Genomic DNA, 26,291 nt, shown 5'->3' on the forward strand with positions numbered 1-26,291 from the left:
TATGCACAGATCACAAGTATTTACTTACTCAATAGGTTCATTTCCTGTGTGTGCTACAGGCTCTTCTTTCTTGTTCTTCTCCTTTATTGGCCTGATTTTTCACATGCTTTGCCTTTCGGCTACTATAATAATGCATTACACTGTTTTGTGTATATATCACTTTTTAAATTTCATTGATAATGTGCGTGATAAACCTCGTTTGCTGTGGCTGTTAACATAGGTAACATAGCGAGAGTAGGGGGTTGCTAGGGCTGCAGCCCCTCCTAGTGGCTGTAGCTTAGAATCTTAAATGCATCAGCAATAACTGACCCCACACCAGTCTACAAGTATCAGCAGCCCAGGCAAACCCAAAGCAAATTGATAGCTGTTCTTGAACCATTTGGAGTACATGCATGTGTTTGGTCTCTTTTGAAAGGCAACACTCTGAACTTTAATCCCCAGTAATGCTACCGGCATTGAGCGTCAGGAATTTTTTAAATACACTGAAGTAAAAGTTTATTTTCTTCATATTTGTCTAGATAAATATCTATATATTCATTAAAGCAAAATCTTGGCCATCTATATTAATATTTGCAGTACCAATACCTATATTTTGGTTACATAGCTACCAGTTTACTATATTTATCACTTCAAACTGTGTGTAATATCCCTATTCAAACTAAATTGCTTGATTTGACATGATTCAGCTGTGATACAACCACTGAAGGGAGCAGATCAGCGTTCTCAGAATTTCATTGGCTATTTAAAGCGTCAGTCATCTGCAAAATCGGCTCAATCATCACACAGAAGAAGAGAAGCGGGCCCTTTCAGTCAACCCAGAGCATGGTTGACCTCTCTGGCTGCTAGGCTTCATATGGTAGACCGTGATTGATCAAGTAAAGTGTCATTTGAGACGTGAGACTCTGCAGAGTAACTGGAGACAACATGGCACCCGTGGGTATATGTTTCTGGAAGTTGTAAAGGGGAAACCAGAAGATAAACGGAAGACGAACACATCTCCTAATTTAAAAGGAGAAAACATCATAGCATGCTTTGGACTAAATGTTGGAGTGGATCATCTGGACCTTTGCTGATGTTACCAGGCAACTGTTGTGTTATGAGTGTTATCGATCTGTGGATCACCCAGAGACGTAACCCGTGAGTTCCCTAAATGTTGCTTCAATTTTAAAAAGCAGTTGTCTGTCTGCTGTTGGCGTTTATTGAGCCTCCTGTTGTGATTGTATCTTGAAATAAATTGCATCAATCGATTCAGGAGAATCTTAGCTTTCTAATGGTGCATAATACCGAAAAGCAGCGTTTTTGTCAATAGAAGGGAAGAACAATAAAACAACAATAAATTCTGTTACGGCTGGAGGCGGGCTGTTGTAATGGTAAGGGTTTTTGTGTGTGTGTGTGTGTGTGTGTGTGTGTGGGGGGGGGGTATATGCCTATAACAGTAATCCTCGTGCTAACGAGAATATGCAATCCAGTAACATGCAGTATATGATGCATGACAAACAACAGCAGATCAAGCTGATAACATGTTTGACATCAGCCACCTGCTAAGAGCCACGACAGATATCTATGAACTATTTACTGGATGAATTGGTTCATTTCCTGAATGTGGTACAAGCTCCTTTTTTTTGTTCTTCTCCTTTATTGGTTATTGATTTTTCACATGCATCCCCATGCATGTGTATAACAATGCATTATACTGTTATGTGTAAAAAGTCCATATGTTTTTAATTGTACTAACAATATGCATGATAAACCTAATTTACTGTGGCAGTTAAGTCTAAATGTTCACAGTTGAATTAGGGAAGAAATTATATTTTGATTCAGTGATCTCTTCAGACCGATGGTGGCATGTTTGTGATTGTGGCGACATCTGTCTGTGTTCATGGTGAAATATGAACCCCACACAGTTCTCCTCAGACCCACTGAGGGGCAGTGTGATGCAGCTTATCCAGTGACTGCACTGCAACGCGAAGTGAGCTAACAGGAGAGTTTTGGCAAAGTGCATCTTGTTCACTGATTTTTGGAAATAGACTCTAAGATTACAGATGTGTTATCAGACCACTGATGGAAGCTGAACTGCAGCTGCTAATTGTACAGATGTAACAAAACTAAAGTGTGTCATAAACTTGTCTCTCATCTGGAACGTGATTCCACTGAACGCAAGCGGTGTCACTGTGGAGCCGTGGGTCACCGTCTCCTGGGTCCATCAAGAAGATGGACTCCAGAGAAGGAGAGAGACGTGACCTTTGGTTGCTGATCTCACAGCCAACCTGTTAAATATTTATCTTGGATGGCCGATCTGAGAGCCGCCTCTGGACTCGGAGTGCAGGAATCCAGCAGGCATCTGCACACTGTCTTGGAACAAGGAAACACAGGAGTGGGAACAGACAGATAAACCTCCTGGGGAGCTTAACAGAAGCTTCAGAGTGTAGTTTCAGAAATACAACCGGTCTGCTGCGATGACACTGTGGGCTTAACAGCAATTAGCTTCTCTTGGCTTTGCTGCAAGCTTTTACTCATACTGGGTGAGTACATTTGGCCTGGTACTGGAGAAGCACATGGAAATACTGAGACTTCTGGGCCTCAATGTATGTGTGTATACATCAGAACGTCACTCAGGAATAGTCTTTCCTGAATGTGAAGATAGAGCTTGCAAAAGAAGATAGAGCTTGTAGCAGCGAGACAACATAGAAATGAGAGAAAGCGCTCCAGACTGCCTTCTGTGCTTGATCTGAACGTGACAGACGCAGCATCTGAAGGCCTAAAACAGTGAGCAGAGCATGCTATTATGACATGTGTGTCACGCAGGCCTATGCATTGAGATCGCTGTGGAAATCGCCTCCTCTTCCCTTGCATGTAAAACACTGGAGGGCGGTGCCACTGAGCCTGTATGAGAATCTCTATTATTTCCAGCTGTGGATGGAAACTATTACTGAGTGCCTTCTCCCTGATGAGTGCACGCTCTCTCTCTCTCTCTCACACACACACACACACATATACACACGCCTACAGACCCTCAGTCAAACATTCAAACCCACGCTGAATCATTCACCAAAGATAAAAGACACCCTGTTGGCCTGAGAAAGAGAAAGAGGGAGGGAGAGGGAGAGGAGAGGAGAGCAGCAGCGGCTCCCTCCTTCTTTTTCATTCACTTCCTCTCTCCCTCTGCACTGAGGAGACCTCACTGCTCAGCCTGCACTCGCCTGTAAGTACTGTACGACTTGTGCTGCCACTTTGTGCTGTGACCTTAAGCGAGGCTTCAGCGTCTCGGGGTCGTGGATGTCCACGGCTGAAAGGTTTTCTGTCATTGTCGTGTGATTGATTCAGTGGTTTTGAGTCACGTTGTTCTTTGAAAGGAAGGTGCGTCTGACACAGCTTTGAGCATCATGTTGTTTTCCTTCATCAGCCGGTCTGTCGCTGTTAACCATGGAGATGAACAGACAGGGCTGTTCATGACTGCACTGTCATTGTTGTGACAGTTTTTCTCAGAAGTTGTTGAGCAACAGTTGAGCAGTGATGTGGATAAGGGCGGATATGAGGAGGACTGCCAATCTTTGACTGTCTGTGGTTCAGAAGATGGTTATCATCATCTGTATGAAAGCTGCCTCCTGTTGTGTCTTTAGTTGTTGTTGTGGTCTGATGGACTTCAGTGTGTGAGTGTTTCCCTGTTGGAAATGATCTCAATGAAACTTTTCAGGATGTCCCATGAGGATTTATGACCATGGATTGTTTGTCCTCTGGTTCTGGGACATTCACAGCTGAGAAAAATGTTGTTTACCACTAAAATAAACCCTGATGCTTTTTTGTTTGCTCTCGGAGACATTCCACAAGCGTTCCATCCGAGCACAACCTGTGGTCTGAATGACACACTGCACTGCATGGCGTCCTGTCACGGCCGTTATGCTTCACCCGCTGACTTTTATCTCTTTGGTTATATTTGATGATCACTGTATCTTGTGATTTTCACAGTTGTTTCCTCAGAGTACGAAGAATGCTGGTGGTTATGAAAATAAAAAAAAAGCTCAGGGCTATAGTCATCAAGTGATGTAGTTTTTGATTATATAACAGATTTATGTCATGGTTTGTGCGCTCGCCGGATTCTTTGGCTGTCAGGCTTTTTAATGAGCTACTGTAGTAACATACTGGCACATAGCAGTCAGCGTGAAAGGACAGCGGTTGACCTTTACAGCACAGTAAAGAGCTGCTGGAATCCACCCATCTCAGAGGGACTGAGGTAAAACATCATGCCTCTTCCCTCCTGTTCCTGTGTTCCTCTGTAATGAAAAAAGGGAGCTGGAAATGGTGAAGCCTTGTGTTTGTTTAGCAAAGACAATGTGAACAAGGAGCCAGTGTGGGGAGAGGTGTCAGGTCCCGGGCCAAAGCTGCAATCGCCTCTTGCGTGATTACCTCATTTAGCTGCAGAGTGACAGCGTGTCAGATGTGGTCACAGCGGGGTGAAAGTCTGCTCCGGCAGGACGCAGATTATGAGGGGAGCCTCAGCCTGGAGCCTGCGCTGCCCAGCTTGCCCCTTCAGGTTCAGCGGCTCAACTGTTTGGCAAAAACAACCCTGTTAAGAGTAAATGGATATCTACCCTGAGTTTCGCTCTACCAAGCCAGACCACTGAATTATTAAGAAAGAGCTGAGTCTGAGTCCTTCAATTTCAAGTTGGAACTGGCCATCACACACACACACACACACACACACACACACACACACACACAGACAGACATTCACTTTTAAACTAATGGCTGGACCGTTGACTAAACCCTGTTAAATGTTTCCCGTCTTTAGTTTACTAGTAGAACAAAGAGTGCACATGCATAAGAAAGCTGATTGCTTTTGTTAACGGTGACTGGATCTCTCACCTGCACTGTGGACCTTGTAACTCAGTCTACCTGCTGCAGACTCAGTGCCAAAGCAAGCCTGTCAGCACGTTAGATTTCAGGCTTTGCGCTGTTTGTCTTCACTGGCAAGAACTGCGGACAAACTGGAAATCCTGGTTTCATTCGGGCAACTATTGAATGCAAGGGCAACGGTGGGATCTGAGAATTGTGCTTCATTCCTCTGTGACCGTTGTCGACAGCCGTCCCACCGTAATTTGAATGCTGACTGACTTATCTCTGCACATACTGCATCTCCTACTTTGAATAATTTTGTCATCTTTCAGTCTCAACATTGACATCTGACAGTACTGGTATATGTGTGATGATGGGGGAAAAGTCAGCAGCACGGGGTAAAGACTCTGAAACACCTTCAGACCTACTGGAACAGATAAAACCTTATGCAGGCCTTTGCACTCACTCACACACACACACACACACACACACACAAAAGCAGGAGGAAGCATGGGAGGGATGAAGTTGGGAGGCTGTCATGGGAGTCACTGGGCAGTGTCTGGGAGGTTGAGGTGATGAACTATTTGCATTCCCCTTCGGTTAACCCTGCGCTGTGAAATATCACCTTATCACAACAATAGGGCTGCTTCACTGAAGGAGGTGCCCCGAGCTGACAAGCCAAGAGCAGGGTGCCTTTTGAACGGGGGGCTGAAGTGGGGTTGCTATGGCGATGCCTGTCAACCGGGAAGTCGTCCACGGAGGCAGGCAGAGCGAGGGCTGGGAGAGAGAGAGAGAGAGAGAGATTGAGTGTCCTGGCTAGTTTCATGAGTGAGGGAGGGAGGGAACGAGCAGGGAGGGTGTGCGACGTGGTTTACGTGCAGGCAGACAGAAGGAGGTGTGAGCTGACTTCTCGGTGCTACTTTTAAGGTGAGTACACGCTTTCCCATGGGAGCACAGATTTAAATCACAGGGAGTGATCTCAAACATTCAGACCGTGTGTGTGTGTGTGTGTGTGTGTGTGTGGGCTCAGCTGCTTTTCAAGGTGGAGCAACCCGTCTGACTGCTCAGGGCTCTGCAGGATTAGCGCTGCAGACTGTCAGGTACATTGTGTCGAGGGAGGGATGCTTGTGCAGTAAACAGGTTGGCCCACGTGATCCCGTCTCCATGTTGAAACAGACCTGTTGGAGTTGTGGAGGTGAGAGCAGCTGTGAGTTGCAGCTCAGAGAGAGAGAGAGGGCACTGTGGGCAGTGTTTCCCAACATGTCATCCCTCATTGCTCTTCCCAGCGGGGAGGTATGTGTGCACTGACAACTGCAGCTGAGCTCCAGAGTCAGAGGAAAACAGTTGTTCTGTCAGAGTGCTTTCCCATTCTGCTGCAGACTTCAAGCCGTAATGACCTGAAATCAGGACGGTCCAGTCATCAGCGGTGGCTCCCCTTACTGTCAGGGTGATTTCCACAGCCGGCTCTGATCCCCTTTGTGATATTTCTTAGGGTCAGAGCTGCCAGTCCTCATAACCACGAGCTGCACTCAGCTCTGAAGATGCAAAATGACAGGCATGAGGATGTGTGAGGTTTTCCTGCGCTGACCGTGATCTGTGTTTTCTCATGCTCTGCTTGACACACTGTGTTACAGTTTTACATCCACAAATCCTGAACGATACGAAGTGTGTTTGTTGTAAGAACAAATCTGTGCAGAACTCCTTCTCTTCTTGGACGGAGGGGCTTTAATTTATCGCCCCGCAGCTCCTCCTGGGAGCACATCGCCTCTCCATTGACAAGAAACACACAGGCTGGCTCCTCCTGCTGCTCGGCCTGAAGGAGCACCATACAAGGAGGTGAAATACTTGCCTCCTGATAAATGTGTGTATCCCCCAATAACTGCATATCATAAACTTGCGGCTCCAGGACCTTGTATGGGCTGCGTCTGCACATCTGCTAAGTTGCAGGAGGGAAGCATGGTTGTGTGATCAACCTCACCGGACCGCTAACATCTCTGGCATAACTGCAGAGTGACTCATTTAATGTATTTAGAAATAAATCCCCCCTTTATTTATTCACCAAATGTGCTTGTAATTACCTTCTCAGTGCTTTTTAAGGAAGGATTTCTTCAGTTTTACGACCGTGTTATGTAACTTCTCTGGCAGCAGTAACAGCGTGTACGTGCAAATGGGTGATAAGACTTTACCCTCCTGTCTGTCGTATCAGCTAATATCAAGGAGAGAAACACTTCATCAGAGGATCAGGGTCTATTTAGACTTTTTGAAGATTGTATGAGTGTGTAAGGTCAAATGTAATGCAGGTCGGCGTTCAACCAAACAAAATGACCACCTTGGGCAAACATTGAGGACATATTTTGTTTTCTTTATGTGTGTGAACAGGACTTAGATCCCTTCATTGCACTGTGTGCAGGAGTTCCCACCTCACGGAGTCAATGATTAACTCACCATTTCTGCACACGGAAGCAGAGAACAACGCTTGTGCTAATGAATGGCCGTCGCTTCACATGTGACAGTTTTGTTTGCTTTATTTAAGTCTCGGGACTTTAAGTCATTGTCGCTGCTCATTACCGAAACATTCTCCCTCGCTTGCTTGTATCGATGATTTACGGGCGACTCCGGCCACAAATCACGTCTTTCCAACAGATCGCAGAAGTTCATGGGTCAACGCTGTGACAGTTATTCACGGGTGTATGTGCAGTCACCTTGACAGCCTTGTTCTTAGAGAGAACAATGCAAGAGCCTCTGCATGAGGTGGAGGAGGAGGTCACCATAGGTCAGGGTCTTCTCAGAGAGACCTGGTCGCATCCTTCTATGGAAGAGGAAAATGTGATGGCTAATGCTTGCTGAGGAATACTGACCTCATAGCGAGCTCACTTGTCATCATTCGGCCTTGCTGTGGTACTGAATGAGAACTGAAGGTTTCGACAGTTTCTTTCCTGCATTGCTATATTGCTATTCCTGCTGTGGAAACCTCCCGTTGTGATTCACAGGAGTCACAGGGGTGTGGTGAAGTTCACTGACCCTGTAGCTGCTGAGTCGTTCTGCTGTGGCTCAGCAGCTTCAGATAATAGTCTGGTTCCTCATCTGCTCCTTCTGGTTAGAAAAGGAGAAGAAAAAAAATGTGTATACTTTATCAATGGAACTCACTTTTTTAAGTTTCTACACAGCACAGATGTTTAATTTGATGATGCTGATGGAGCTGTTTCGACTTCCGTTTCATGGATCAGTTTAACATCTGGCCCCGTGCTTCGAGAGACCGGATGAGTTTCCTGGGGACAGAGGCAGAGATTTTCATAGTAAAATCCCATGATTCTCATCTTGTATGTCCTTAGTTACCCCGTAACAAATGTTAAACACGAGCAGCAGACGCAACAGAAGATACACTGCCGGCTTTCACTAAGCTGGATATAGAAAATGTGCTGTTTTAAAAGCAAATCTAAAGCGGGACATCATCTCGTCTTCAGCTGTGATGCGAGTTGGCCTTTTACGGCTCAGTTTTTCCTTCCATCCCAAAACTGAGCCTGTGGTAATGCTGAACTTCTCACCTAGCGGGGGTTTACCTTGTAAATATGTGGGTTATAAAGTCCATACATTTCAGAAAGATCAACATCAAGGCACTCACACACCAGCAGTTAAAAAACAAAAAACAAAAAAACATGTCTTCATTTGAAAGCTTATAGCTGCCTCCTGTTGAGTCTCAGTAATTACATAAGAATGCACTGGGCGTTCAGAGCAAACCCAGGGAGAGCCAGGCCTCTGGACAGGGATTTTCTTGCTAGATATCGACACTGATTTCTCCTTATTAGGTAGGATTGTGTTTGGTGCTCTCGAAGGCGGAATGCACCCGCTGCTGGAGGATTTCTGTGTTGGATTTATCTCCCCAGAGAAATGAGACACAGACGCTGCTGTGACACAAGCTTAGTCATCAGGATGCTGCACCGATGAAGCAGGACTTTTCAGTTTTTGGAGTTCCAGTGTCAGCTTTATAATAATGGAGTCGAGACAGAAAGTGGTCTGTAATTCTAATGATATTAAGGCAAATTAGATTTTTATTTGTTCATTGATACTCCACAGGGGAGTAATGAGGATCAGATTCTAGTTGTCACAGTGCTGCTTCCACTGTATGCATCCTATCAGTAAACAGCATTAACATGGTGTTGCAGCGTGTATTAAAGGGACACTCCATTGATTTTACACTTGAAGTTTATTAAACTCATCTCAAGGAGCACTACTCAGCCTGTGAGGACGGTCGTATAATGTCTTCTGTAGCTCTAGAGGAAGTTCCCTAATGATGATGATGATGATGAAGATTTCATCAGAGATATGTTTATCATTATCTCGACTTGAAAATGTAATCCTCTGCTTCAGACTGTGCAAGTTTGAAAGGAGAGGACACTTAGGAGGCACGGAGGATGTGATTAGAAGAGGTGCTACAGAGTTGCATTGTGGGAAATGTAGGATCCTAGTGTTCCAAGAGCTTGACCCATGCTAGAGACTAAAAGTCAGGATATCTCGGCTGCTTCAATTTCCACTTCTCTGTTCTTTTTTTGACCATTGAGTTTTCCAAAACTGTGGAAGTGCACTCAATCAGCGCAGAACCTTGTTTTTACATTCGCTCCTATTTTTCAAGTCGCCACACCCATTATGAAATGCACGGGTATGGAAAAGACAGGGCGGCGAATCTGAAGTGCAGCAGCTGCTGTTGATGCTTGAACGGCAGCGGCGTGGAGGTGAAAAAGGAGCTCCTATATTTACTCTTCAGGATTTCTGTATCATACAAGCCTGTGTGAAAAGAGCGCTTGTTGAAAATACCAACTCACCATCATCAGTGTGCTCAGGCCTTCGAAAAGAATGGCAGCCTGCTGATGTGGAGGTCTGGTGTAAATAAGGACCAGCAAGTCAAACACTTTGTAAATAGGATTACTTTAAGCCATTATTTGTAAATGTAACTCGTTTGCAGTGTTGGCTATTGTTGGATGGATTATCAGCTGGCTGTGATTGCTTTGGCCGATGACAGGTCATCTGTCATGCCTGAGCAGCAGTGGTATTGTTGTAGACACAATCCTCCGGTTCCCATATTTTTCCTGTTATGTAACTGCGTTTACTGGGGGATGATGACTCAGACAGAGTGACATCGTTGTCTGGAAACTGGAACATTGATTCTATCACTGCTGCCTCCTAACCTTGTGCGCAGCGACACAAAGTGTGTATAGTTTTCTTGGTCTTGACCACAGTGATTATAGACTCTAATGCTCAGCTGCAAACGCCACATGGAAAAGTCATCAGTGCAAACTGTGCTGTGTAGCACTCAGCCTGTTGTAGCCAGGCCCACTCAGTACTTTCTCGCCAAGCTACAAAGCCATAATTTGCACCAGGAGAGAAAAAAATAACCTAAACCTTATATTAACCCTATTTTTTGCTTTATTTACTATCACTGATGTTTTTTTTTTCTACGATAAGACAAGATAAATTCTGACGGCAGTCCATGCACACAAAGAGCCACTTAACAATGTTTCAGCAGAGACCAGGGTTGCAGGGATGCAGGGCTGCTCGGTAGCTGGGGTTTCTATGCCAACACTGTTATTATGGGCCATTTAGCCACTGTAGATGAGAGGGGCCTGCCTCATACAGGATCGGAAATGGCTTCCCCCTCGTTTTCCCCATGCCTTTGATGTTGAAACAGCAGGCCTAATCTGTTTTTCTGAGGCGCAGTTGATTAGGAGCTGATCTCCGCTTTCAGTAGCTGACCTTCTCCACCATCCCGGCCCTCAAGTCCAGCTTATTGCAGCGTTGTATGACTGGGAAAAGTGAAGCGATGTGAGTCCAACTCATTGTTTTGGGTGGGTTTTTCCTTAGTAACAGGGAAAGCTGGATGACGCTAACTTTCCCTCTTTGGAATACTAGTGGGATGGGATAATGGAACAGTTGTGAAGGCCGCCTGCATGTAAAACGTGATTTATGACCGAGAGGCTTTGTGGAACCCCTCACCCGTGACTCAAAGGGTTAAAAAGGGCAAGATGTGAGATTAAGAGTAAAAATTTTAAGAGCTACAATGTTCAGATCTTCAGATTATTTTCACAAACACTGGTTATCTGCAATAAAAAACAACAGATCTGCAGCCCTTAAAGGCCCTTACAAACCTGCTTTCTCATTCAGTTTGTACTACAACAAATTCCAACTGAGCACCACTTTTCTGCTTAAGTTTAACAGTTTAGGTCATTTCACACAAAAGATTTCAGTATCTGTGTCTGTGCCGCAGTCACTGCTTTGAAGCTTTATTTGAGGCTCTGCTGGAAAAAGGTGATGTCACGTATTTCCATGCAACAATCAGGGTTTAGCAGCATTTGAGTGTGATGAAAGTTGAGGGATTGAAAATCTAAATCTTAGCAAAGTAATAAATTGTTTCCAAACTTCACCCCTAATTGTTACTGATTTCGTTATTTTATATAGAAAGACTAGAGAGCTAAGGTGAATGGTTTTGGCAACCAATGCATTAACCTCAAGGTAGAGCATGCAAGACGTTCAAGTGCTTTATATCTGACTGCACATATGATAAAATGAACAATGGCAATGAGGCGAGACACAAACACTTGACTGAAACACAAATAAAACAGTCTGCCCGAAAGGTGCTAATCAATTTCTGTTCTTTAAAAAATACAGCTTGGCTTATATTCTTTGCAAAATATTTCAGTGGAATTGGAGAAATTGTAATTTCATATGATAATGTTTCCATTTTTGTGTGTCCTCACAGATATTTTTGATGCTGGGTGAAAGAATTTGATATCTGTCAGACCAGGACCAAAACAGATCACATGCAGTCTCAGGTAAAGCCATTTTTAACTATGCTAAATAAAGCTGTTGTCTTCAGTGAGCACACTAAAACCTGCAAAATCCAGGAAAAACAGTCACAAGTGTCACACAAGTCAGTCCAGTCCAGTGTCACAACAACAGGTCTTTGGTACAGATAAGGGTTCTACCGTTACCACGAGGCCCAGGGGCTTTCCCATGACCCCCAGCAACCGCACACAGAGGACCTAAACGCCTGAATCAAATACATAGAGGAGCTAGACTGGCCATCATGGGTGGGGGGAGGAAAAGATCACTATGGAGACCACAAGACCACGGCTAGCCCTGCTGGACTTTGGGGTTAACATCAACAGCCCCTTCCCAACCTCTCGGGCCCCGGCTCCACCCCCTGGCTGGAGAATAGGGAGGCCTGGTGAATAGGGAGTTAATGGGCTCATAATGGTCCTCTCCTGTTTCAGTGCCCCCACTCTGCACCTTGAATGAGGCCTTTCTGTGGTCATGGCAAGAGAGATGATGAAGTGGGTGGAGCACCACTTCCCACTGGTCCTGCTTTAAATAAATTAGGGGCCTTTTCATCACAGGCTCCCCCACAGGGGTCGGTTATTCTGCGGAAAATAGCTGGGCTGCTAACAAGTTCACATGACCTCCCATAGAGAGCAGTGTTTACCCAGAGCCAACAGGAGGACATGACGGGAGCAAAGTTCACATATTGTTTTTATTCATCCTTATTTCTCATTTCCTCCATGTTTAGCATCATTCAGAAGTGTTTGGCGCTCCAAACGGCTCCCGGATGATCTTCTCCAGGGAGCCCGGAGCTTCCTCTGGTCAGCAGATGCATCCAGAGCTGACCCATGAGGTGGTCATCTCGCCTGGACTCCCCACACCTCCTCTGAGCCCTTATCGTTCCACAGGGCTGCCATTTGGAGAGTACAAGGTATGCACAGTTATGCCCCGGAGGCCGTGGTAATAACAATGCTGAGATGGAGTGCATGGAATTCAGTAAACAAGTGCTCCTCCCTGTGGAAAAGTGATGTATCACAGGCTGCACAGAGATGCTTGTACTACTGATGGACGTGTGATTCTTCTCAAGGTGTCAGAGGTGAATGGAAGTGGACCAACGGCCCTCAGCTTTGGATCTTACTATGGCCCCTCACAATTGCATGGTAAGTCGAACTGTAGGTGATCAACTGAGCAGGAAGTGTCAGATGAAGTGGGATGTCCTGACAGTGTATAAACTGAAGAAGGTGTCAGTTGAAGCGTAAACACTGAGAGCTGTTTCAGTACACTGTGTGAAGAGCTGAAGGAGTTTGCTTTTGTTTAAAGGTGATGGCCTGAAAGGATTCGAAGTGTCGGTCAAAGTCAGTGAAAGGAGTTAAAAAGATGCAGCCGAGATATCAGACGACATGTAGCCACTGAAAGAAGCTGAATTGTCATTTGTAGAGTAAGAGGTGAAAGCAGCTGAAGAGTGAAAGGCGAATGCAGTTGCAGTGTCAGTTGATGCGTAAGTGTTGCACAGCAGCTGGGACTTCCTTGGGTTTCATGTGGCACATTAATGGCTGTATACTTCACCTGCAATCAATTATCCATGGGAACAACATCATTACTGAAATCTTACTGTTGTGACTGCGACTCAGGTGGATTGTCCAATGGCGTCCAGAGCTCTGCCACTTTACCTCGCAGCTGGGCTCCCACCAGGGAGGAGAGGCTTATCAAGTTCTCAGGAATCGGCCCAGTGGATGAAACCGGGATGCCCATTGCCTCCAGATCAGTAAGACAAAGCTGCAGAATGCACTGTTTCATAATCAAACACTCGTTGTAATTTATACTGTTTTATTTTTATTTTTTCTCCACAAACTCGTGCTTTATGTTGATTTGGTTAACGTTTCTTTTACGTTCTTGCTGCATAAAAAAATGCTTCATTTCACCAGATCTGTTTACCTTCTGCCCTCTTCCTTCTCCTCTTATACCAGAGTGTGAACAAGCCCAGAGACTGGTACAAGAGCATGTTCAGACAGATTCACAAGAAGCCAGAGGGTAAGGACGCTCCTCCTCCTCCTCCTCCTCCTCTCACACACACAACAACAGAGAATTCTTCTCTGTCAGTGTCAGGTACTGCCGGGGTGATCCTACAAACAGATTATTGCAGAGGCAAAATAAGACATGATGAAAGAGCCCTAAAGTCTTATGTCATTTCTCCTTATTAGCTCTGACAATAATCCAGCTTCTTATCTCAGCCTTCCTTAAATCCAGCTGCTCATTTGTCTCTGTCACGTGTTGCGTAATAGAGACACAGTCCCTGTTATTTGTGTGGTTAATGGCACCATTGCAGCACTGAGGTGGATTTAGTTTTAGAGGAATATTTTCGGCTGATTGGTCCTCTTAAAACAGTACTGCTGCGGTGCAACTCACTGAGGGGCTACTGATGATGGAGCAAAGACAGGATGTTTCTGAGAGGAAGGTTTTTTCACCACATTATTTGACAGCTGTACTAGTTACTTGGTTCCCTAAGACCTCAGAAAAATAAAATATTGTCATTTATTGAATTAATTTCAAATTTTCTTTCACTAGAAACAACTGGTGGGCCAAATCAAACCTTATGGCCGGCCCACTTTCTGCAGCCTTGATGCAGAAAATATACCACTTTGAATGATGCCACTCTGCACAATGCATGTATTTTCTACATTTTGCCCACAGCATGACTGAGTTTTACAAAGTACAATTTTGAATGCAGGACATTTGCTTGTATCAGAGGACTAATAGCAAAACTAAAATACTTCTTCCCTCACTGGAATCGAATGTGTCACTGTGAAATGAATCCAGTCATAATTTATGAGTATGAAAATGAAGAAATGTATAAGCATTTTATTTTGCTTGATTTATCTATGTGAACAACTCCAGTGTTTTTAAGTGTAAAAAAGAAAACATCTCTGTTCTGTACTTGTTTACCAGAACCTGAGCTGGAGGATTCAGAGCGGTGGTCAGCTGAGCGTAAGTGAATCCACCAAAGTCCACATTGTTGTTGTCTTGTCCTGTTACATAATCAGTTTTTACTTAAGACTGATCTGCGCTGATCTGCAGGGCTCCAGTTATCTGCCAACTCTGAAGAAAGTAACGAAGCAGACAAGAATCTCTTCAGACTAACACCTTATGGAGCTCTGCCAGACTGGTGAGTTTATACTGGTTTGATGTAAGTGCTTCAGGGTCACCGGTCGGCTTAGCGTACGGCATCAGGAAAGAAGACCGGCAAGCTGCCAGCCCATCACATGGCACAGACAGACATCCAGACTGACAATCACTCACTTTCACACCGTTGGCCAATTTAATTAAATCTTGAGCCATCCTGAGCTGCATGTGTTTTCACTGTGGCAAGAAAATTAAACTTAAGGCTCCATCGTGTGAACGTGCACACAGGGAGGCCCAGAGGCAAGAACCAGACCTGCAGGCACAGTTCGATATTTGGGGAAATTTGCTTACTCGCTTTTTTGCCGAAAGATAAACAGACACTCTCGCGTCTGTTCTCTAAATATCTCTAAATATGTAGCCACAGGTGGCAGCCAGTTAGCTTAGCTTAGCACAAAGACTGCAAACAGAGGGAGTAATTTCTCAGAGTGTTTGGTAAAATTTTGATGGCAAAAAGGATTTAATAATCAGACTATAATGTGTGAGCTTTAAAGGTGTAGGTAGGTGTTTTTTATCACCTTCGGACGGAGCCTGGCTAGCTGTTTCCCTCTGATTCCAGTCTTTGTGCTAAGCTAACCATTTCCTGCCTAGCTTCATACTTGGAAAAAAGATATAAGAGTGGTATTGATCTTTTCTTCATCTCTCAACAACACCTCTGTGCCAGTTTAATTTTGTTAAAAAGAAACACAGATAAAACAAGAGCACATACGAAAAAACACAAGATTAGACCAGACAGCTACGTTTGATGCAAAAGTTCCCTTTCCAAGCATCACAAAGGTGATAAAGAGGCAAGAAATTGAATAATTTAATGTGCAAATTCAGCCACAGCAACACAGCATTTTAGATGTTTAGCAAGAGAGGATCCTGATGATGATGATAAACGCTGCGGGTGACGTCTTCTGTGAATACCAACCACATCTCAGGCCAGGAGCAGTGGAGGGAAAACGTGTGGGACAGACAAGTTTGGATTTGTTGCTACAGGCACGAACAATGAAGCCATGATTAAGTTGCTGTCCATGTTGTGTGTGTGTGTGTGTGTGTGTGTGTGTGTGCTGGGGTGTTACGTTTCAGGAGTGAGGATGTAGATAAGCTGTCAGACCCGGGAAAGCAGCACCCGCAACCGAAGAGCATATTCGACTTTGAGCCTGGAAAGAGCACCGCCTCAGAGAGCCGCAGCCAGGTACGACCTCACATGCAGTCGTAGCTTAAACCACAGGCTGTGAAATCGCTCTGATTCCAGCAGAAAACAACGTTTCTGCATGACTCCTTTAACCTCTAGACTTATCCAGCATTGTTGTTGGCTTGAATCACTGCAATTCTTTGTGCAGCCTCACACCGTTTTCCCAGCGCGGGGCTCAAGAACAGGTTTGAGGACGGGCACCTTTTCTTGAAGGATTATAGTCTAAGTCCTCATTTTCGTCTTCTCACGCGAGGTGACTTGTGAGTGTGATCATTCCACAGCGTGACTGCCGCGCACCACCAGATGTGCTCACTTCTTCCTTTATTCATGTGATCCAATAGGCTTCCAGCTTTCATTCACTTAGCCTTTCAGACAAGAAAAGACAGGATCCAGGTATTGTACTGATAGTCAGTGACTCTTTGACTCACATTATTTACCTCTGGGGTTGTACTTTATTGTCTTGTGTCCAGGAGCTGTTGTAATTGGGTGTGCAGGCGTTTGTCTGTGATCTGTGTTTAAACACCCCTGCTTAGTTACAGAGCGGCGTCTCCAAAGTTTTGTCTTTTGTCCCAGATCTGGTGCATATTGTACCTTGAGTCTGCGCTCGTGAAGAAAAGGAATCTTTGTTTGCACTCCCCCACGGGAGCTGAGGTGTCTTGTGATCCGTATTATGGTGTTAACCTCTTGTGGTGTATAATGGCTTACAGCATGGAGACTTATTTCATTTCCTCTTCTATGTTCTATCCCCTGGACCGCGTTGAGAAAACCAGCGCGCAGACCATATCAGGTGTTGTGCTGCTTCACAGTGACATTACAGTCTGTGATTGGAGTGAGGATGACTCCCAGCTGAGGGGAAGGCCTTGGCGTTCAGAGAGACATGTTCAGCCAAGGTTTTACAAAAAAAGCCTGAAAATGGAGCAGGGGGTCCGTGGATCTCGGCAGCAGTAATGCCTGATAGAATGAGCCGCTTGCTTGGTGTTAAGTCTGTGTAAAGAAAGAGGGTGTTAAAAGCTCGTTAAATCAAGTTCTGTATGATATGGACAAAAGAAATGTGTGGGTTTCATACTTTTTATTCTTTAAGACCTCAAAAAGAAATTGAACCTCCAAAACTGCCTACAAACACAAGAAAACAAGGCAAACTCAAAACTATTCATCAAACAGCTGTTGAAGCTATGATCCGCCTCTTACTGGGCAGATCGCCAGTCATGCTTTAGGATAATTGGGTTGGCTTTTGGGTGGGCCAATCAGAATTCAGGGTTGACCAGCGCCACCCCAGGCCACCCCCAGGACACACGCCTGATGTTGAATTTGTTTCCAAACTCTGTAGAAATGGTGACTCCCTCAACTGCTAAACACGCTGTCAAGAAAAGGTGTTAAGTGTTGGCAGCGTGGCCGGATTGAACTGTTGGGAGGCCCCAGAACAAAAGCTGATTGTGAGTCCCAGTTGAGCCCCACTGTACATGGCAGCTTCATTGTTTCCCCAGACACTAAATAACCAACCAGCACTCCTCCTCAGCACTCATATGCTGGAATAATGTTGCCTGGTCCAGGTTTTCTGTGTGCAATTTGAGAAAACACAGCTTTAAGTAGGAATATGCACCATGTTAGCACAGCATTAAGTGAAATAATGAAGGTACTAAAACAAGTAACCTACAGCCAGTGTTTCTGGAGTGAACCTCCTGTGATCTGTGCACAAGTTTAAAGTTATAACAAACAGAAACTTCAGTTCATTGTTGTTTCTTTTTCTGCTTTTTTCTTCAGGCGCATTTATCCCCGAAGAAACAGCCTGAGAAGCCGAAGTCCCCGTCTATTGAGGTGAGCTACTGTCGCAGCATCTCGGTTTCTGCCTTCGTGCATTCACTCTATCACACTTTCACTTTATAAATCAGTGAGAAGGGACGCCATCAGCTCCCTCAGTCTCACTGTTTCAGCGCACACTGTGTTAGTGTTTTAATTTTTGCCGTTCCGACCCCCTCATTGCCCGGGCTCAGGCCAGCCTGGTCTCTGAGCTGAGTCGATTTGAGGCTGAGCTGGACTCGGAGATCCAGGGCCTGGAGAGGAGACTTTCCCAGAAGAAGCAGCATCGAGGCCGGGGTGAGGTACTGAGCCCCCCTCCTGACTCTCTCTGTTGAAGCACCCCCCCCTCCCAGTCTGCCAGAATCCTCACCCTCACCCCCCCTCTCTCAATGAAGACCACGTGTCTCAGAGAGACCCCCCCTGCTTGCTAGCTTTGACCACGTATGTTGTTTTTCCTCTGTGACCTGGATGACAGCGCCGGGATCGCCTGCCTGCCTTGCACTTGGACTGATCTGCTATGTTAATCACCTGCCTGCAAGTCTCCCCACCCACCCCCTCCTTGCAAATCTGGCTGCAAAAAATGAAGAACTTTTGCAATCAATTCCCTTTAAATCACATTTTTGATCATGTTCTGTATAATTCCCCACCGTGCTTGTCTTAGAGAGCCACTTGGACGTAACCCTGCCAACATGTCGTCGATTCTCGCGCCGTTCCTGATTCTTGTGTGATGAAATTTGCTTCTTAGGCTGCGATTTGACTGAAATCACAGACGGCTCAGACAGATCAGGAGTGGTGTGGTTTTTAGCCTGAGGAGGATAGGACCCAGGGGATTTCTTGCTCCTTTGGGAGTGGTCAGCACCTCTGCTTTTGTCTGAGTTGTTGTGAGATTTCCTCTGAGCTGTGAGATACAGTAGGCTGCGAGGAACAAACCGTGTTTAATGCTCTCTCTGCTTTCAGGAGGCCCGAGGCAGGGATCCAGCAACCGCTCTGAAGACCGGGACTACAAGCTACAGGTCAGTGACAACATTACATAAGAAAGCAATGTGGAATATGATTACTTTAAATGATATAGCAGGTTATAATTACATCTTAACTGACCTTTTAACAATTTTTTTTTATCATTTATCAGCATTTTACTACAATAAATTCCACCAAGAGACCAAATAAGTGTTTTTTCTGCATTATAGTGTAATTTACACCTATGTTGTAGATTCAGCTTTCAGTCCTGACTATGAATGTGTTTCTTTGCACTCTTTTGCTTTTTAACTGTTTTTGTTCAAAGCTGAAACACTCATGTTTTTTGAAAAGCGGAGCTCTCACATCAAGCTGCTGGAGAAACTGAGAGTTGATAACTAAATGTAAATAGTGTTATTGATGGTGACTTCTAGCACGTCTTAATGGATTGAATTCTTGAGGCACATGCAGGGCAGGTTGATGGACAGGCCTGGGTCAGTCGCCACACAGCAGACCTCCTGAGTCCACCCCCTTAATCCACTTTGATATTAAATCATCAACTGGGAGCGACTGCACCACTTCCTGCTCTTTTAAACAAACCAAGCACCGTGATTGGACGGCACGAACATTAATACGTTGCGGGGTACCTGTTCTGAAAGTTGATCAGGTGACTCTCCGTCTGTTGAACTTTAACACGTTCGAGTACAGTATTTGTTCCTTCAAACAGCAGGCTGCATTCCACATTTCTCACCATGTGTGTAATGCTCTCTGGGAGGATTCTCGCTGTTGTTTGCTAAGTTGAGTTCATGGGGTTTGACCTTTTCCGGCTTAGTGGGATAAGGGGGCTTTTTTTCTTTTTTTTTTTTTTAAGACCCTGTTGCTAAGGAAATGTGAAAGCAAACCATACAGCAGCAAGAAATTGTCTGTTTTTTACTGTTTCCTGGTATGTAGACAAGTTAGCTGTGTGTGTGTGTGTATATGTGTGTGTGTGTGTGTGTGTGTGTGTGTGTGTGTGTGTGTGTGTGTGTGTGTCCAGCTGCAAACAGTGAAATACAAAACAACACTGTCTGGAAATATGCAAATAATTTCAGAGGAAGCCAGGCAGGATGCTTTGAGTTTTCGATCAATTCTTAACAACCAGACTCATGGTTCTGATCATGTTTCAGGCCTGTAAAGATAATTTAAGCTCCAAACTTCATCTAAACCAGATTGTCAATTCAAGGATAGCGACATGACTCACACAGTGTCATCTGCATGCCCTTCGAGCAAGTCTGATTATTTGTCTCATCCCCGTCCAATGTACGAAAACCAGCAGCCGCAGCCAGATGTGTTGTAATGTAAATCTGCAGGAAATCGGCACACAAGCTGCCTCCCAGCAGAGTTAGACTGTGTATATTTCAGTGTGTGTGCGTTTGATGTCATTAGAAACCCTTCCACATGGTGACAGTTTCCTCAACCTCCATCTTTTCAGCAATCCACCAGCATCGAACCAGCCTGTCCATCGCTCTGTCGGCGCACCACTGACCTCCGCTCCCACATATGGTAAACATGGAGTTTCTTCCCTTTTGGCTCTGCAACACACATGCATGGCGGGATTTTCCCACCAGCGTTTGATAGGGACAGTTCATAGTCTCAGAACTGTCCATAAGTTGAGCATATTGATCTCTTTTCGTCACACTGACCCAGCATCATGTGCACTTTCTGTGTGCGGGCCTCTCATTTAATCAGGCAGCACATATTTGATGAAAGCTTCTAGTAATCTAATTTATTTTGAAGGTCTCATGATTCTCTTTCATCGCCGCTGTTGTTTACTGCTCTGGCATTTTTGCCGTGGCTGGTGTGAGCATGGAAAGCTTTTGCAGTTTTTTTTCCTATAGAATCAGAAAGTGCTGTCGATGGGTGGGGAGGAAGCGCACAAAAATAGGAAGTGGAGCTCGGAAGACCTGATTAAAGATTAGCTTTACCCAGCTGTTTTTCCTGGAAACGGGTCCAGAGACTGAATGAGGTCTTTTTTTTTAATGTATGTGGTTGCTAAGGCACTGATTCCTTTTTCATGCCCTTTCGACACCTTCAAAAACAGCATTTCCTGAAAGAAGGAGTGCATGTTTCAGACTCCGCTTATACTGTCGTGCCTTGCGTTTGTTCCTACAGTAGAGCGTCTTTCCACTGCAAATGAAACCATGGAGCTCCCACCTAAGAAAGAGGAGAAAAAGGTACGTTTCTATGATGTTCTCGTTGCCTAAAATGCTGGGAAATCTTTCAGAAATTCATGTTGTTTTGTTGTTCTAAGCTGTGGTGGTTTGTTTTAGTGTGAGTGAGTGATTTGTTTGCTCTTCCAGATGAAAGCAGCGCGAGCCAAGTTCAATTTCCAGGCTCAGTCACCCAAGTGAGTTACTGTGTGAGCTGATATGATAAATGTGCCACTTCGTTCCTTGCATGGACATTTGCATTTCTGAGAAACAAAACAGAGCAAAATCAGATGGAAAGCTGTGGATCGAATCTTCAGTCAAGCTCTTTATAATGTACATCTGAAATAGACATTATATATACAAACATATGTGCCTCAGATTTTTTATTGTGTGTTTCACTATCCTTATTTCTTGTTTCTTCAGGGAGCTCATGCTGCAGAAAGGCGACATTGTTTACATCCACAGGCAGGTAGATGCCAACTGGTTTGAAGGAGAACATCACGGCAGAGCTGGTATTTTCCCCACATCTTATGTGGAGGTGAATTTCTTCATGTCTCTATTTTGATGTTTTTTCTCTGTGCTGTTGCTTTGTGCCGATTATCTAAGACCCTGTGACACCGTGTCTCAGATCTCTCTCTTCTGTCCCTCATAGATTCTGGCTCCTACAGAGAAGCCCACTCCTATAAAGTCTCCCACTTTACAGGTGCTGGACTACGGGGAAGCTGTGGCTCTGTTTAACTTCAACGCTGACCTGCCTGTTGAGCTGTCATTTCGTAAAGTGAGTATTGCAGTGAAGCTGCGATAGAGAGGCTTTCACTCCACATCGAGCCCCTGTAGACGTTTGGACACACACACTTAAAGACATTTCAACCTACTTTCCAAGTTAGATGAGAAGTTAGAAGCCACTGCTTTGGATCTGTGCTAAAAAGGAAGCTACCAGCAGCTGGTTAGCTTAGCTTAGCATAAAGACTGGAAACAAGGGGAAACAGCTAGCCTGGCTCTGTAAGAAAGTCCACCTTCCAGCACCTCTAAAGCTCACCAGTGAACAAAGGTCAGACGAACATCTGGGAATCTGGCTGTTTCTAGTCTGTATGCTAAGCTAAGATAGCTGGCTGCAGACAGTAGCTTCATACTTGCTGCACATACAAGAGGCTGAAGTCTCCTTTAAGCTTTAAAAACATCCATTAAATTTTAAAAGGAATTGACTGACTGCTCTGTGTAGCAGATATATTTAAACAAACTTTAGCAATTAACTCTCGTTGGATGTTATTTTTCTCTGTCTAATATCAAGCTTGTATCAAAATTGCATTCATTTTTTGCCCTCAGGGTGAGGTGATCGATATAACCCGGCGTGTTGACGATAAGTGGTTAGAGGGGAGGATCTCAGGGACCAGCCGGAGCGGCATCTTCCCAGCCAATTACGTCCAGGTCAACAAGATGCCCCGCACCAAGTTCTCCACAGACGACTACTCACCTGGTCCCATGTCTCCCGTGTCCCCTGGACCTCAGAGTCCAGGACGTCCGCTCCACTCACCCTGCCCGCGGTCACCGTTATCCCCTCTCACCCCCACTTCCCTCAGCCCCAAACCTGAGCACTCCCCCCTGATGCCGTCCTCACCTGTGCCTTTTGGCAGCCCGGCTTCACAGTCACGCTCCCCCACGCTGACGCCCGTATCCAAAGAAACGACCAATCGGTGGCCCCACAGCGCCTCCAAAACCGCTTCGCCCACCAACCAGAACAGCCACTGGGCTGGGACGCACTCGGCTAACCAGAGCTCCACGGCGAGAGCTGTTTCACCTTCCGCTCAGTCACTCAGAGCAGGAGCTGCCACAGCGAACACTCCCACATACACTGACCCCTCACAGGTCTGCTCTCACTTCCCCCCGAGGGAAGGTCACTGCACGTCCTCACCCCTGGTCTTACTTTTTGAGTCGACAGGAATGTTGTCCATCACTCTTTCGTTCACTGTGCCTGACACATGGCTGTTTTTTCTTCCAGGGTGCGATGCCAAACCAGGCTGCTCCGTCTAATCCACATGTCAACTCCCTGCCACACACGCAAAACAAGCCGGGTTCAACAGTGGCGCAACGGCAGCCGTACGTCTCCAGATTTCCGTCGGCTCACATTGTTGCAGCTGTGGTGAATTTGTGGCTCAGACCATTTGTTTGTCTGTTGTTTTTCTATGTTTTCTATTTTAGATATAAAGCTGTTTACAACTACAAACCACAGAATGCAGACGAGCTGGAGCTCAGAGAGGGAGACGTTGTACAAGTGATGGAGAAGTGTGATGATGGCTGGTTTGTAGGTAAGAAATACAGACACTTATTCTATTAATGTAGTTTTTGCTGTATGTTAGTCCCTCATTATATTTCCGGTGCAAACAGCATCTTCAGGTGGGACATGCTGTAAAGATGGGTGACAAATCAAAACAAAGACAACAAGTGTCACTCCCGTATCTCTGATAGATGTTTGTTTGAATTAAGATTTGGTGACTTCAAAGGCTGTGATTCACATAGTTTTTATGCTAACACTAAATTATTTAGTGACTTCTTGTGTCCTGTAGGTGCATTTGCTATGTTTTTTTGCGATTTTTCCAGGTTTTTCCTTCAATTTGTCACCTCTCTGTAGATTTTACACTGATCATGCTAATAAGTCATCGTCTGCCAAAAATGGATTCTATCACAATTCAATCACAATTTTGGCCAAATAAGTGTTTGCAGTGTAATCAGGCGTGACACTTTTATATGTTTGATACATGTCATGTCCCTGTTTGGGCCTATATTTGGAAACTAGACCATATCTAACACGATTAATGGATAGATGATGTATAAAATAAAGAAATGCACTCTTTTGGAGTAATCCTTATGACTCTGCATTATTTAACCTGCTAGATTATTAAAAAAAATCCTTCAGTTGTACCAATTTGAATATCTGCAATCACTTTTTGGTGGACGATCACAAAGTATTTTTATAATAGACAGTGTTAAAAAACGACTAATACCTCACCAGGGAATCACTAAAGAGAAACTCTCTCCATGAAGTAGAGGAATGGGAATGTTTTATATTAAATCATGACATAGAATTTAATTAAAAAATGTAAAAAATGGCCTGAAAATTTTTGAGGCAACTAATTATTTTTTGTCTCATTGTGACCAAAATGGAAACATTCTGCAGTGTCAGCTCGCCCTCTAGTGGACACCATGAAACATTTCAGCTGTAGCTTCACCTTGTTCTAGTTTCAGGATGCACTGCACTCATTCATGCATTTGTTTCTGTTCTTTGTGCTCTGTTCTCTGCAGGTACGTCAGAACGGACTCATGCTTTTGGGACTTTTCCTGGGAATTACGTGGCACCGTTTTGACCTCCCCCACTTCCTGCTTGTCCACATCCACCCGGACTCACATGAGCCCAACCGATCACTTAAACACTTTGACACCCCAGCGTTTCTTCATGCTGTTTACCCACCACACTCCTACATCTGGTTTAGTTGGGCCTGCATGTTCTCTCTGTTTCCCACAACAGAGGTGAAGGCAGGGTACATTTCTCACCTCACCTCCTGCATGAGTGCATGTGTGTGTGTGTGTGTGTGTGTGTGTGTGTGTGTGTGTGTTCCACTGAGACTTGGAGAGTGTTTTCACACACACCACTTGAGAGGAACGAATGAATGCTGATGGTTCCGTTTCAGATGCAAAGAAAGGACTTTTTTGTTCCACAACTATTTGCAGCTGCAGGAAATTTGCATTCCTTCCCTCTGAACAGCTAAACATTTCCTTGAGGTCCTCATTCTGTGTGATGCTGCTTTCAGCTGTTTGTCACTGCGGTGCCATCACCACCACTGCAGAGGGTGTTTGATTAGGGTGGCACATGCTTCTGGCTTTTCAATGGATTAATGTGTCCTTCGAATATCTTCCTCAGATTTCCTTTCAGATCTGTGAAAACGCCCCGGGCAAGTCGAGGAAACAACATGAACATCTGTAGATATGTGCTTAAAGTGAAGCGCAGCAAAGGCTCCAACACATCGAGGTTACAGCCCTTCACTTGGCTATGCAGAGCAGCAAGTATAAGTATTGCATGTACTGGTTTCGCGAGCAAGTTGTTGATTAGAGAATATTTGGCTTTTTTTGGAAGGCATTTCCGGAGCGGGATGCCAAAGGTGACAGTGAAGAGAGCGATCATGTTCTGTTGTGCGCTGTAATAGAAGTTGCTTTGCTCTGAAATTAAATTTCAAACCTCTGTAAGTTGCACAAGTTAAATCTAGACAATTCCTCCAGAGCTAATATTTGAATGATCTTTTTGAGGTATTTGAAGTAATGCTGTATGTGCCAAATCTAACATTTCATGACATTTTTCTCTTTTAAATTCCCTACTGAACAGTCCCAATCATTCCTGCTTCATTTACCACTACTGTTTTAATCATGTTTGCTCTGCTTGTGGGGTTAACACTCTCAGTCTGACAGTATTTCCAGAACCACTTAGCCTACTGTATGTTTGCATCAGTGCAACTTCTGACAAATGTGGCCTTTCTAAGCCTAATTGAAATGAAATCCTTATCATGAAGTCATTTGGCATATTTCTATGATATATTCATGATTTCACTGTAAAAATGATTCATATTTAGTAGCCACAGAAGATGATTGTACAGATTGTAACCTTTTATCAGATGGAAAGTATAATATATATTTGCTTATAAAACAATGTATCTCATGTCTACGGTACGCAAATTTTAAAAAAGCAATTAAACATTACAGAGTGATACTGAGAGCAGCTTGTGTTCATTCTGTTCAATGCTTTTATGTCAATTCAACAAACTCTTAAGGCAGGTATGGAGCTACAGGTTTTTTGTTGGGAATCTTGCAAATGTACACCTATACACACACACACACACACACTAATTCAATCCAGCAGCTCTGCCATGACATCTATCTGTACCAAGAGCTCATGATGTTCAGTTTTTGGTGACACTGTTGGAAGTTTGTAATTTCAAATTAAATGTGATTAGTGAGGTGATAGATTATAGTTAAAGGCTGTGTATATAGGATGACGTCATATTTAAAGACATTTCTGATTTTCATCCTTCCCATTGAAATACATGAGCGGGGAAGAACAATAGAAACACAGCTGATTCCAGTACAACCACTAATATGTAAATTAACACCTGTATAATAGTGTAAAAACATTGTAGGCATGATAAAAGTAAACAGTTTGATTTTGGATTGGATTTTATTAGGCTGTACTGGTGTACCTAATAAAGTGGCCACTGGGTGTAGCCTATATGACTGCTAATGTATGTTACACTGATACTTCAGTGATACATTTCACAAAAACACAATAAACACGTTAAAAACTACAA

The 26,291-nt window shown here is 44.5% G+C and overlaps 1 protein-coding gene across 7 annotated transcripts; it reads left to right on the plus strand.

Moving 5' to 3' along the window:
- The first annotated feature begins 3,082 nt into the window (after positions 1-3,082).
- On the plus strand, positions 3,083-25,695 carry sorbs3 (sorbin and SH3 domain containing 3). Of its 7 annotated transcripts, none has more exons than XM_041937824.1 (21): positions 3,083-3,202; positions 11,585-11,657; positions 12,392-12,574; positions 12,731-12,803; positions 13,275-13,408; positions 13,611-13,674; positions 14,590-14,628; positions 14,719-14,806; positions 15,892-16,000; positions 17,762-17,815; positions 17,992-18,099; positions 18,755-18,810; positions 20,223-20,293; positions 20,903-20,964; positions 21,091-21,137; positions 21,364-21,478; positions 21,593-21,718; positions 22,267-22,806; positions 22,940-23,037; positions 23,140-23,246; positions 24,857-25,695. In XM_041937824.1, the coding sequence occupies exons 2-21, from the start codon at positions 11,646-11,648 to the stop codon at positions 24,874-24,876; spliced, it is 2,106 nt and encodes a 701-aa protein (XP_041793758.1). In that variant the 5' UTR covers positions 3,083-3,202; positions 11,585-11,645; the 3' UTR covers positions 24,877-25,695. The 7 variants fall into 7 exon arrangements, with proteins under 7 accessions (XP_041793758.1, XP_041793761.1, XP_041793757.1 ...); XM_041937827.1 differs by having other exon boundaries at positions 22,267-22,368; positions 24,241-25,695; XM_041937823.1 differs by having other exon boundaries at positions 3,090-3,202; positions 20,906-20,964; positions 24,241-25,695.
- The last annotated feature ends 596 nt before the right edge of the window (positions 25,696-26,291 follow it).

This window comes from Chelmon rostratus, chromosome 5 (genome assembly GCF_017976325.1).
Source record: "Chelmon rostratus isolate fCheRos1 chromosome 5, fCheRos1.pri, whole genome shotgun sequence".
Lineage (NCBI taxonomy): Eukaryota > Metazoa > Chordata > Actinopteri > Chaetodontiformes > Chaetodontidae > Chelmon > Chelmon rostratus.

What these genes read in the sequence shown, in the direction of transcription:
- sorbs3 (XM_041937821.1), top strand. An exon ending in GATTCACAAGAAGCCAGAGG is followed by an intron (nt 13,675 to 14,589) that starts GTAAGGACGCTC and finishes CTTGTTTACCAG; the next exon opens with AACCTGAGCTGGAGGATTCA. An exon ending in CATACACTGACCCCTCACAG is followed by an intron (nt 22,807 to 22,939) that starts GTCTGCTCTCAC and finishes TTTTTCTTCCAG; the next exon opens with GGTGCGATGCCAAACCAGGC.